This window comes from Globicephala melas, chromosome 10, assembly GCF_963455315.2.
Source record: "Globicephala melas chromosome 10, mGloMel1.2, whole genome shotgun sequence".
NCBI classification, from domain to species: Eukaryota; Metazoa; Chordata; class Mammalia; order Artiodactyla; family Delphinidae; genus Globicephala; species Globicephala melas.
The window spans coordinates 38,033,684-38,047,832 of record NC_083323.1 but is presented as its reverse complement, the minus strand read 5'-3'; the positions used below and the strand labels follow the sequence as shown (position 1 = coordinate 38,047,832).

The window sequence follows — 14,149 nt, the reverse complement described above, 5'->3', positions numbered from 1 at the left end:
TTGAATGGAGGCTTAAACCGTGAGAAGGCGCCGGAGCAGAACAAGGTGGAGGAAGGGTACTTTAGGCATGAACAGCTGGCATGAAGGCTGTAAAACAGGAGAAAGCTTGGTGTGTCTGAGAAGAAAAAGGCCAGGATAAGTGTTGTCTAAGGAAGAGGGAGAAGGGTAGTAGGAAATGGTATTGGGGAGGTAGTCAGTGGTCAGAGCACATAGAGCTTGTAGGCCATGCTTTTGAGTTTGTTCTGAGGGCAATGGGAAGCCATTGAGGGGTTTATGCAGGAGAGTGAGAAGGCGGCCTATGTTACAAAAATGTCTCTCCTGATATGTGCAAAGAATGATTTCTATAGGAGTGGGAGTGGAAGTAGGGAAACTGGGTAAGAGGGTGTTGTAGAATATAGGCAAAAGATTATGGTGGACACGATGGGGAAGTGCAGATGGAAAATAGAAGACATATTTTATATTATGGAAGTAAGAAGTCTGAGCTTTCACACTGGAGTGCTTGTGATAAGTAAGGGAGAAACTGGGGTTTTTAGTTGACTAATTTGGGTGGATAGTGGTGACTGTGAGGAAGGAAAGCTCATTGGCGCTCACAGGCCTTTTGGCTAACAAAAAGGGCAGCCTGATGGAAAAAGTGAATTGGTTCAAAAAATTGTGTCTTAGCAGGGTCTGCACTCAACCAGCATCAGATCCTCCTGTTTTAACTTCCAAAGACTAAATCTAAATTTAGTTCCATAACTTTCAAGCTTAAATTTTTGTGAAAACCTACCTAAAGATAAATATAATAGGAAACCGTTGTGAAAAAGGAGACAACTAAGAAAGAGATATTGCTAAAAAAAAAAAAAAAAAAAATTCATGTCTATTAAACGACCCAATGCAAATTTATAGTCAGAACAGAAGTACTAAAATTAAAATGCATAAGTGGAAAATGAACTGTAGTCTTAGAGCCACCAATCATTACCAGTTATTACCAGTATGAGGTTAGATTTTCCCCATATTGTCTCAGGGCCTAGGTTTTTGCTCCACAAGATTTAAATCACTGAGTGTGTGTGTGTGTGTGTGTGTGTGTGTATATATATATATATATACTTGTGTATATATATATACTTGTATATATATACTTGTGTATATATATATACTTGTATATATATATATACTTGTGTATATATATATACTTGTGTATATATATATATACTTGTGTGTATATATATATATATACTTGTGTGTATATATATATATATACTTGTGTGTATATATATATATATATATACTGGGTCTTCGTTGTATATATATTCGTTGTGTGTATATATATATATACTTGTGTATATATATATATATACTGGGTATATATATATATATATGTATATATGTATATATACTGGGTCTTTGTTGCTGCATGTGGGCTTTCTCTAGTTGTGGCAAGCGGGGGCTAGTCTTTGTTGTGGTGCCCGGGCTTCTTACTGCGGTGGTTTCTTTTGTTGTGGAGCATGGGCTCTAGGCGCGTGGGCTTCAGTAGTTTCAGCACACAGGCTCAGTAGCTGTGGCGCACGGGCTTCAGTAGTTACAGTGCGTGGGCTCAGTAGTTGTGGCTCGCAGGCTCTGGAGCACAGGCTCAGTAGTTGAGGCGCACAGGCTTAGCTGCTCTGGCATGTGGGATCTTCCCAGACCAGGGATTGAACCCATGTCCCCTGCATTGGCAGGCAGATTCTTAACCACTGTGCCACGAGGGGAGTCCCCACTGAGTATATTTTTAAATTGGTTTTCATCTCTAAAGTCTTATTCTTCTTTGACTGTAGGGAGCTTAGCATATTTCAGCCCATCTACCATCTAAAACCAAATTTTGCCATCCTTTCTATACAGTGAGCTCTTTTGAAATCTTATTAGGCTGTCTATCTTCAGGTGTATGCATAGTTCTCGACTCTGGTTAATTCAAGTACTTATTTATAAAGTCACTATCCAAATGGATGCTGAAACATGGATTAATATTTATAAATCCTAGGAAGAATAATAGAATTTTAGGGTTTGAAGTTAGAACAGAGATTTTCTCATAAGATACGTAATTCCTCTGATCATTTTGTAATGCATCCCTGTAATTTTCCTCTAGTTTGGAGCCATGTCTGTTCTCCAGAGTATCACAAAGCAAATCTACTCCCTGATTCACGTAAAAGTCCATCATATGTTTGGAAACACCCATTAGGTGCTTGTGGTGTCTATATTTTCTTTCCTTCTGGTGAATTTTCTCTAGTTCCTTCAAGTATTCCATTATTTCTTATAATCCTATTTGTATTTTCCTTTCCCCTTTGAACCTTCTCTCTTTGTCTCTTTCTCAGTTATCCTGAAAGCAACCAAACAAAACTTGATCACCAGTTATTACTGTGCGCCTGAACTATAAAGTGTGCACTTTGAGAGAAATCGGTGCTTATGACAACAGACCTTGGAACCAGATTACCTGGGTTACAGTTCCAGCTCCACGATGATCAGTTTATGTCTTTTGGAAAGTCATTCAACCTTTTTGGTCCTCAGTTTTCTTCTCCCTAAAATGGGAATTATAATAATCTTATCTACTTTATGAAGTTAATATAATGTAAGGGCTCAGATACCAAGCAAGCACTCTGAGAGTCTTTGAGGTTGTTATAATTTTTATTTCTTAGTAAAGCTGTTTTAGCTATTTATGTGGTCTTTCTTTGTCTAAGGAGTTAGCTACATCCAAGTTTTATTGAGGGAAGGAAATCTGTAGGAGAGCTGGTGTTTGAGTTTTCTTTTTTTCCTCTCGTTTTTAGAAGAATAAATTTTAAGATAGACTGGGCATCTCTGAGGCCTCATTCTAACTTACCTATAATAAAAACCTTTGAATTTGGCCTAGTTCAGTTTATCTCATATTGAAAAAAACTCATACAGCCCTCAGGGCTGCCACTTCTTCTGAAAAAGCTTTTGCAGGAAAATAGGTAATGATGGAGGTCATGGTCACAGAGGTGGAGACCCACTGGAATCCACCAGAAATGGCAAAATCTTCTCCCAGTTGAGTTTTCAGAAGTTCAGGGTATAGTTTTGAAGAGAAGGAATAACTTTATCCTGTTCTACACCTGTCCAGCCTTGGTGTCCCTCTGCTTTAACATGTCATGTGTTAATACTGTTGACTATATCTCCTTGGACAAGTGGAGTTGATGTAAAACCTTATATTTACCCCCTGGAGGGAATGTTGCTGACTCTGTATACTTTTAGAACCTAGAGTAAACTATGCCTATTTAAAGGCTTGTCTCTCCCTAGAAAATGTTTTCAGCACCCAAGAGCATGCAAGTGAATTTTCTCCACGAGGGCACCGTTACTCATTTCCAATCTGCAGGTCTTTAATTGTTGCTCAAAGTACATTTAGAAGCTTTCATAGATCATTGCCCACAGATTCAGATGGATTGGATACTTGGGGAATGTCTTGCAAAACCATGCTTACTGTGAGAGCTTTGTAGCCGAAGAAAGCTGTAAGGAATTTAAAGAGGAAACCCACCAAAAATGTTAGTGATGACAGAAAAAGAAAAGTAATCAGAACTGGAAAAAGAAAAACAGGGTGAAAGTGCCTTGAAACCCAGTAATATACCATATAGAATGTGCTATGGTTAGTATATTGAATGTTTCCTCATAACCACCAAGAACATAAAACGAAAGTTATATATTACAGCTGAATGAATTGGGGGAGAGATTGCACAGATTTTGTGTTCTATATTTCTAATTATAGATGTGTGTTTAAATCTTTTTAGACAGTACTGGCTCTGGGTAAATTGACAGAATCACATTGTCAGATCACATTGTCGCTGTTCTAACAGTGACTTAGAACAAGTTCCATTGCATCAAACCAGATGTCACCAAAAAAAAAAAAAAGGAAAGGCCGTGTCATTTTCTGGAAGGAAAAAAAACTTTTTCAGAATGTATATTTTAGAAGAAGATAGAAGATATCTATTTGGAAGAAGACAGACTTAAGGATATACTAGATGGTGTCCCAATAATCTAAAAATAGAATTGAAATTAAAATTGACCTGAGGAAAAATAATGTGACTAGAAGTCACCTAAAATTTCAAATCTGCTCTAAATAGCAGAATAGAGGGTTGTGGTACAATAAAGCTCTTTAATAGAGGTTAGGGAGAGTATGAAATGTAAATGAATCCTTCCACCAAACTGTTGCCAGAACCATGTTCCTAAAAATGAAATGAAACGTCTGCTCACAGTCACTGTGCAGACAGGATAAAGTCTGATCTCGAGAGCATGGCATGCAAAACCTCTCACAGCGGCCAGCCTCAGAGGTGGCCCGTTCATGCCCGGTCCCTGTTCCTCACACACACCCTGTGCTTGAACCACCCTGAGTGCCTGCCCTGTGCCTGGAACTGCTCTGAGCACTTTATGCATAAATGCAGTCTCTCAGTTAATTGTCACAGGAACCCTGCAAAATAGATGTCCTTCTCATTATAGGGATGAAAAAGCCAAGGCACAGAGTGACTAAGTAACTTACCAAAGACTAGAAGTTGGAAACTAGTTGCCAAGGACTAGTGACTAGTAACTTGCCCTGCTAGTAAAGAGTGAGAAGAACTTGGTATTCCCTGAATACACGATGATGCCCATTTTGGTTTCCAGGCCTTGCTAATGCTTTTCTCTTGGTCTGGGATTCCCTCCTGACTACCTCTTCCCACCACGCACACTCTTTCCGGTAGACTTGTACTATCCTATAAGACTCAGATAAAACATCATCATCGACTCTGGAAAGCCTTCCCCAATTATCTCTGCTAGAATTGTTGATTTCTTCCTCTATTCTCAACAGCCTTTTGTTCATGTCACTCTAACCATTTGGGACTCTATAGTTAGTGATCTATGCATGTCTTTTCTGAGATTGGAAACTCTTTGAAAGCAGGAATCTGGCCTTATTTACTTTATTTGAGCACTCCTCCTAGTATATAGGTTTTCAAAAGTATTTTCTTAATAAATAGATAAAAAGGAAAAAAATGGGAAAATCTCAGATTTTTATGTTTTTTTCAGACTGTTAATGAGAATCAAAAAATGAAAGTTAATTAGGTCCTTTCAATATATAGGTACATACAGTCTTTCAGAATGTACACCTTATTCCTCTGTCCAGTGGTGACCTAGTAAACACAAGTTTCATATATAGGCATTTAATTTTTTCACAAATTCTACAACATGCTAGACATAATATAGAGAAATATGAAAGTTTTAAGAAAATACTAATTATAAATATCTCTCTTTATCTTTCAGAGCCGAAACCAGTTCAAATTGTTATCCCTTATGAAAGTCATAGTACCTCTGTAATCTTATATGTTCAGATGCCTGATATTGGAGTGTTTGATGGCATACATATTGCAAGTGACAGAGGGCCAAATGTAACCAGGTTTTTGAAACAGGACAATAAAATAACTGTTGACAATTTAACCCCAGGCACAGAATATAATTTCTTTGTTTCTACGATCAGTGGGACTAAATTAAGTAATATGTATTATGTGCCAGCAGTAAAAACATGTAAGTATTTTAGGACTTGTCTAAGATGCTTCTTTTTTTCAAAATTTTAAAAATTTTAATTTATTTATTTTTTAACATCTTTATTGGAGTATGATTACTTTACAATGGTGTGTTAGTTTCTGCTTTATAACAAAATGAATCAGCTGTACATATATCCCCATATCTCTTCCCTCTTGCATCTCCCTCCCTACCACCGTCCCTATCCCACCCCTCTAGGTGGTCACAAAGCACTGAGCTGATCTCCCCGTGCTACGCTGCTGCTTCCCACTAGCTATCGGTTTTACATTTGGAAGTGTATATAAGTCCATGCCACTCTCTCACTTTGTCCTAGCTTACCCTTCCCCCTTCCCATGTCCTCAGGTCCATTCTCTAGTAGGTCTGCATCTTTATTCCTGTCCTGCCCCTAGGTTCTTCATGACAATATATGTATATATATTTTTAGATTCCATATATATGTGTTAGCATATGGTATTTGTTCTTCTCTTTCTGACTCACATCATTCTGTAGGACAGACTCTAGGTCCATCCACCTCACTACAAATAACTCAGTTTCGTTTCTTTTTATGGCTAATATTCCATTGTAAATATGTGCCACATCTTCTTTATCCACTCATCTGTCGATGGACACTTAGGTTGCTTCCATGTCCTGGCTATTGTAAATAGAGCTGCAATGAATATTGTGGTACATGACTGTTTTTGAATTATGGTTTTCTCAGGGTATATGCCCAGTACTGGGATTGCTGGGTCGTATGGTAGTTGTATTTTTAGTTTTTTAAGGAACCTCCGTACTGTTCTCCATAGTGGCTGTACCAATTTACATTCCCACCAACAGTGCAGGAGGGTTCCCTTTTCTCTACATCATCTTCAGCATCTATTATTTGTAGACTTTTTGATGATGGCCATTCTGACGGGTGTGAGATGATATCTCATTGTAGTTTTGATTTGCATTTCTCTAATGATTAATGATGTTGAGCATTCTTTCATGTGTTCGTTGGCAATCTGTATATCTTCTTTGGAGAAATGTCTATTTAGTCTTCTGCCCATTTTTGGATTGGGTTGTTTGTTTTTTTTGATATTGAGCTGCGTGAGCTGCTTGTAAATTTTGGAGATTAATCCTTTGTCAGTTGCTTCATTTGTAAATATTTTCTCCCATTCTGAGGGTTGTCTTTTCGTCTTGTTTATGGTTTCCTTTGCTGTGCAAAAGCTTTGAAGTTTCATTAGGTCCCATTTGTTTATTTTTGTTTTTATTTCCATTTCTCTAGGAGGTGGGTCAAAAAGGATCTTGCTGTAATGTATGTCATAGAGTGTTCTACCTATGTTTTCCTCTAAGAGTTTGATAGTGTCTGGCCTTACATTTAGGTCCTTAATCCATTTTGAGTTTATTTTTGTGTGTAGTGTTAGAGAGAGTTTTAATTGCATTCTTTTACATGTAGCGGTCCAGTTTTCCCAGCACCACTTATTGAAGAGGCTGTCTTTTCTCCATTGTATATTCTTGCCTCCTTTACCAAAAAAAAGGTGAGCATATGTGTGTGAGTTTATTTCTGGGCTTTCTGTCTTGTTCCATTGATCTGTATTTCTGTTTTTGTGCCAGTACCATACTGTCTTGATTACTGTAGCTTTGTAGTATAGTCCGAAGTCAGGGAGCCTGATTCCTCCAGCTCCGTTTTTCTTTCTCAAGATTGCTTTGACTCTTCGGGGTCTTTTGTGTTTCTATACAAATTGTGAAATGTTTGTTCTAGTTCTGTGAAAAATGCCAGTGGTAGTTTGATAGGGATTGTATTGAATCTGTAGATTGCTTTGAGTAATATAGTCATTTTCACAATGTTTATTCTTCCAATCCAAGAACATGGTATATCTCTCCATCTGTTTGTATCATCTTTAATTTCTTTCATCAGTGTGTTATAGTTTTCTGCAGGTCTTTTGTCTCCTTAGGTAGGTTTATTCCTAGGTACTTTATTCTTTTTTTTTTGCCATGGTAAAAGGGAGTGTTTCTTTAATTTCTCTTTCTGATTTTTCATGATTATTGTTTAGGAATGCAAGAGATTTCTGTGCATTAATTTTGTATCCTGCTACTTTACCAAATTAATTGATTAGCTCTAGTAGTTTTCTGGTAGCATCTTTAGGATTCTCTATGTATAGCATCATGTCACCTGCAAACAGTGACAGTTTTACTTCTTCTTTTCTAATTTGAATTTCTTTTATATCTTTTTCGTCTCTGATTGCTGTGGCTAAAACTTCCAAAACTGTGTTGCCTAATAATGGTGAGAGTGGGCAACCTTGTCTTGTTCCTGATCTTAGTGGATATGGTTTCAGTTTTTCACCATTGAGGACGATGTTGGATGTGGGTTTGTCATATATGCCCTTTATTATGTTGAGGTAAGTTCCCTCTACGCCTACTTTTTGGAGGGTTTTTGTCATAAATGGGTGTTGAATTTTTTCAAAAGCTTTTTCTGCATCTATTGAGATGATCATATGGTTTTTATTCTTCAGTTTGTTAATTTGGTGTATCACATTGATTGATTTGCATATATTGAAGTATCCTTGCATTACTGGGATAAACCCCACTTGATCATGGTGTATGATCCTTTTAATGTGCTGTTGGATTCTGTTTGCTAGTATTTTGTTGAGGATTTTTGCATCTATGTTCATCAGAGATATTGGCCTGTAGTTTTCTTTTTTCATGACACCTTTGTCTGGTTTTGGTATCAGGGTGATGGTGGCCTCATAGAATGAGTTTGGGAGTGTTCTTCCCTCTGCTATATTTTGGAAGAATTTGAGAAGGATAGCTGTTAGCTCTTCTCTAAATGTTTGATAGAATTCACCTGTGAATCCATCTGGTCCTGGGCTTTTGTTTGTTGGAAGATTTTTAATCAGTTTCAATTTCAGTGCTTGTGATTGGTCTCTTTATGTTTTCCATTTCTTCCTGGTTCAGTCTCAAGAGGTTATGCTTTTCGAAGAATTTGTCCATTTCTTCCAGGTTGTCCATTTTATTGGCATAGAGTTGCTTGTAGTAATCTCTCATGATCCTTTGTATTTCTGCAGTGTCAGTTGTTACTTCTCCTTTTTCATTTCTAATTCTATTGATCTTAGTGTTCTCTCTTTTTTTCTTTATAAGTTTGGCTAATGGTTTATCAATTTGTTTATCTTCTCAAATAACCAGCTTTTAGTTTTATTGATCTTTGCTGTTATTTCCTTCATTTCTTTTTTTTTTTTTTTTTTTTTGCGGTACGCGTGCCTCTCACTGTTGTGGCCACTCCCGTTGCAGAGCACAGGCTCCAGACACGCAGGATCAGCGGCCATGGCTCATGGGCCCAGCCGCTCCGCGGCATGTGGGATCTTCCTGGACTGGGGCACGAACCCGTGTCCCCTGCATCGGCAGGCGAACTCTCAACCACTGTGCCACCAGGGAAGCCCCTTCATTTCTTTTTCATTTATTTCTGATCTGATCTTTATGATTTCTTTCCTTCTGCTAACTTTGGGGTTTTTTTGTTCTTCTTTCTCTGATTGCTTTAGGTTTAAGGTTAGGTTTTTCATTTGAGATGTTTCTTGTTTCCCAATGTAGGATTGTATTGCTATAAACTTCCCTCTTCGAACTGCTTTGGCTGCATCTCATAGGTTTTGCATCATCGTGTTTTCATTGTCATTTCTTTCTAGGTACTTTTTTTTTTTTTAATTTTATTTATTTATTTTTGGCTGTGTTGGGTCTTCGATTTTGGGCGTGGGCTTTCTCTAGTTGCGGCGAGCGGGGGCTACACTTCATCGCGGTGCGCGGGCCTCTCACTGTTGTGGTCTCTCTTGTTGCGGAGCACAGGCTCCAGACGCACAGGCTCAGTAGTTGTGGCTCACGGGCATAGTTGCTCCGCGGCATGTGGGATCTTCCCAGACCAGGGCTCGAACCCGTGTCCCCTGCATTGGCAGGCAGATTCTCAACCACTACACCACCAGGGAAGCCCTCTAGGTTTTTTTTGATTTCCTCTTTGATTTCTTCAGTGATCTCTTGGTTATTAAGTAGTGTATTGTTTAGCCTCCATGTGTTTATATTTTTTACAGATTTTTTTCTTGGTATCTAGTCTCATAGCATTGTGGTGGGAAAAGATACTTGATATGATTTCAGTTTTTTTAAATTTACTAAGGCTTGATTTGTTATCCGATGTATGATCTATTTTGGATGATGTTCCATAAGCACTTGAGAACAAAGTGTATTCTGTTGTTTTTGGATGGAATGTTCTATAAATATCAATTAAGTCCATCTTGTTTAATGTCTCATTTAAAGCTTGTGTTTCCTTATTTATTTTCATTTTAGATGATCTGTCCATTGGTGAAAGTGGGGTGTTAACATCCCCTACTATGATTGTGTTACTGTCGATTTCCTCTTTTATGGCTGTTAGTATTTGTCTTATGTATTGAAGTGCTCCTATGTTGGGTGCAGAAATATTTACAATTGTTACATCTTCTTGGATTGATCCCTTGATCATTGTATAGTGTCCTTCTTTGTCTCTTGTAGTAGTCTTTGTTTTAAAGTCTATTTGTGTGATATGAGAATGGCTACTCTAGCTTTCTTTTGATTTCCATTTGCATGGAATATCTTTTTCCATCCCCTCACTTTCAGTCTGTGTGTGTCCCTAGGTCTGAAGTGGGTCCCTTATAGACAGCATATATATGGGTCTTGTTTTTGTATCCATTCAGCCAGTCTATGTCTTTTGGTTGGAGCATTTAATCCATTTACATTTAAGGTAATTATCGACATGTATGTTCCTAGTACCATTTTCTTAAAAATATGGAATGCTTCATTAATTTGCGTGTTATCCTTGTGCAGGGGCCATGGTAATCTTCTCAGTGTTGTTCCAATATTAGTATATGTGCTGCCGAAGAGAGCACCAAAGTTGCTTCTTGATTTTGATTTTGTGTGTCATTTCAAATTAGTAGTCTACATTCACTTTAACACAGTTGTTTTCAAAGATCCTTTAAAACATTTGCAAAAACCTCATTACTGAGCCTGATCTTTAATTGCCCAAGTATGCAGATAGAGCTAACCTTGTTAAAATTAGTAAGCCATGAATTTTTTTCTTACGTATTAACAGAAAAAAAATACTTGCATATTAATCAGAATTTTCAATGACTTAATCCGAGTGAGGAATGTGAGTAATATTTAGGCAGATTATGAAATCTAGATCATATTTTTTGAGTGTAGGGGCCCTGATAGTGTCTCTCAAAGCATATAATCTAAGTGTGTGTTTGCTCATCCCATGCTGCCATTTGTCTAGAAAGAACTAGCTTGTATTTTCTTTACCTCTTTGAATATTTTGAATTAATATGTTTAATATTTGTTCATACCAATACTTACGTTTTCAGATTCATGTTGATTTTGATTTATCTTTAAGTCACTCAAAAATTCTACAGATATTAATTTCGAAATTTTGGGATACTTGAAATTTTCTAAGATATCCATCTACTTGATGTAGAAATAAATGGCAAAGAGTAATAAATGCCATATAAAAATCATGTGGTGTCCTAAAAACATATTTCTGAATATAAATATAAATAAATGTCCAGATTCTTAATGATTTGCTCTTCCTGACTATAAATCTTCACATATGTAATTATACCACTACGAGTCTTCTTCCCCCAAATTGTAATCCTTCCCTTACTCTTTAAACTCAATTTTTTCCACAAAATAATCTCGAATTGATGTCACAAATCACGTTATTCCAATAGCATTTTAACATGTTCATAATCAGCTCAGTATATGTTTATTTTACTTCTGCTTGTAATTTTTGTAACTTTTTGTATCTGTATTCTCTGTCTCTCTTATATTATGAATCATTGTGGGCAGCATTCTATTTGACAGTTCTTTTCTTTGAAAATAATTTATACTTGATCATCTATATCAATGTCATTATATCAATCAGCAGAAATACCAATATATGAGATAATTGTCTAAAGCTGACATTTTTCAGGTTTTCTAAAATAATTGTTTTCCTTTATGCTAGATGAGATCTTTAAACTGGGAAAACTAAACACTAAAACTCATCAGATAAAATTTGTTTTTAACTTCATCCAGTATTTGATACAAAGGGATTCTTCTTTGTGTATACTTCATATTTCTCTCTCTGTTGTCTTTTCAGCTTATGCTAATAGTTTCAGAAAGCTTTAATTCTTTTTTCCTCCTTTGAATATTGTACATTTACTCCTGTGAATTTGCTGTTATGTAGTTTTTACTGCAACATCAAAGTTAGCTGCATGTAATGGTATTTACAGTGATTCTGAGTATTGCAATAGATTATCATATTTTATAAGCTGTCATGTGTAAACAGCTATTTTTAATTAGGATAGGTAATTAATTATTAAACTATTGTCCTTTTTTACACTGTGCTTTTTATTCCCTTTAAAGGGGTAAATAATAATAATAAAAAAAACCCGGTTAGAAAACATGCAGGAGGAATTTTAAGTGTTTCGTGTATTTTGGGTAGGTCTGGAAGCACCATCAAATATCCATGAGGGCAAAGTTACAAACTCTTCCATTGAAATTCTCTGGAATCGAGCTGATGGGAATTTTCAGCATTATGAAATCACATGCATAAACTGTGCTGCTGCTTTCATGGTACGTTAAAAGGTGTTCTCAGAGGAATAACTTTTATTCTGAAGCCAGTATTGCTGCATTCTTATATTAGGTAGTAGTGAAACTAAATAACCCCCAACATTTTTTTTGCTTGTGTTTGATGGTGGAGCATTTCTTAAATGAACACTTGGTAAGTTATTCTTTTGGATCAATAGGTCCAGAAAGTATTTCAAGAAGCAGCAACATTCTCTAACCTGGATCCTGCCACAGTGTACACCTTTTCAATTCGCACTGAAAAAGAAGGTTTTAAAGACAGTTCTCCCTACATAAAAGAAATACAGACAGGTACAGCCTATGTAAGCACTTTAGTTATTATTCAGTGTTCAAATATTTTTTTTAATTTCCAGTTTTCTAAAATATTTTATTAAGATAATCAGAAGGATTCCATAAAAATGCTTTGGTTTTATGTGTTATTTTCTTTCTTTTTAAAAAATTCATTTATTTATTGATTGAGGTACCATTGACATATAAGTTTCAATGTTCAAATATTCATTTGGTTCTTATAGGGAAGATTTAATAAATAGTTCATTCTTCTCAAATTTTCTTAATGGGCAGGCAGTATTTCCTCTTATCTCTTTTTCTATTTCCCGTTGTATGAATTAGCACAGTCTCTTTTGTGTGTCTGTTTCCAGACAATAGAGTTGCTAACTGTCTGGGTTCTGGCCAGAGTCTCCATTTGTGATTTAATTTTTCCATTGTTCAGTTAAACAGACAGTGAAGTGCCATTTCCCCAGCATTAGCAACTTACTCCCAGTGGCAGATGGTGATTTATTCCATGGTAGTCATATGAAATAAAGGATGATTGGGAAGGGTGTATGCAAAATGTGTACGTTTTCAAATGTAGGTGAAGTAAAATTGTCAACTGTTCTACTAATATAACTATTTTAGATATTCTTGACATGGATGGTATGGGAACATTGATTGATGTATTTAGAAACTGGTCATGTCTGGTATTCTTTTACTGTAATAACATAGAATGGAATTGAGAGAGAATATCGTGGCAATTTTGTTCGTTTCTTATACATGGGAGAATTTTAAAGGGGCAACAAAATATATATTATACACTATTTTAACATTTTTTTTCAGAAAATAAAGGAAGCGTTTCATATTTAGATTGCAGTTAACTTTCCCTGCTGATTAACCTTGTCACTGTTTGGTATTTAATTAGAATGAGTCCTAAAAATCATTAACTATTTCTGAGGTTGGTGATTACACAAGACCAAGATATCGCCTCTTCCTACATTATAGAAGCAGGGGAAATATTGAGTACAACACTGCTGGGGTACATATCGGCTCTGTTTCAAAGTTTACAATGATTCTTGTTTGTTTGTTTTTTCCGCCCCACTCTTTTAACTTCTCATATCTACCAGGAGGAATAAAAGGAATGTCTTGGTTACCCTCAGAGTTTGCAAAGAGTCAAACAAATCCCGAGAGTATTTCAGGGTGGTTATAAAATAGGTGCTTTGTACGATAAAAAATGTTATTTTATGTGTATGTTTTAAATGATATAGCCCCAAGTGCGGTTGAATTTCTGAATCACAGTAGGAATTCAAATGCAGTAACCGTTAGCTGGCCTTCAGCTAGAAGTCTTCTGGATGGATACATTATTTCAATATCCAGTGAAAGCTTAATGAAAGAAGAAATCCTGCCTTCCACAAAAAGGTATGAAAATATTGAAAAGAAATTATATCAAGTTACATGGAACACAAGATGAACATTTTATATGTGTTGTTAGAAAGCTATGTTAGTGGTTTAGTATAAATAGAAATTAGAAAACTTTTCAAGAGAACTTTTTGGACTATAGTGTGATAGGAATAACTAAATCTGATCTACAGTACCAAATTATTTATGCTAATAGATAGTAATGAATTAATTCATGATTTCATCATGCTTGTATGTATGACATACACACTTTTTGACTTAAATTTCTCCACGTAAGAAGCTATGCTTTCTCAGTAACTGCTTGTGTGTAAGCGTAGCAAATTGTTTCCATAATAGACAATAAAAAACCAAAGCTTAT

The 14,149-nt window shown here is 36.2% G+C and overlaps 1 protein-coding gene and 1 non-coding gene across 2 annotated transcripts in view; one reads left to right on the top strand and one right to left on the bottom strand.

Annotated features, from left to right (window-relative positions):
- LOC132598012 (receptor-type tyrosine-protein phosphatase H-like) overlaps positions 1–13,843 on the top strand; it is a 31,915-nt gene extending 18,072 nt beyond the window's left edge. Inside the window, exons 10-13 of the mRNA XM_060306954.1 lie at positions 5,251–5,511; positions 11,981–12,111; positions 12,285–12,414; positions 13,641–13,843. Coding sequence (XP_060162937.1) covers positions 5,251–5,511; positions 11,981–12,111; positions 12,285–12,414; positions 13,641–13,843 — 725 coding nt within the window. The remainder of the gene's footprint in view (positions 1–5,250; positions 5,512–11,980; positions 12,112–12,284; positions 12,415–13,640) is intronic.
- On the bottom strand, positions 10,282–10,388 carry LOC115858795 (U6 spliceosomal RNA). The gene has a single exon (XR_004041799.1). It is a non-coding gene; the product is annotated as a U6 spliceosomal RNA (small nuclear RNA).
- Positions 13,844–14,149: the final 306 nt, after the last annotated feature.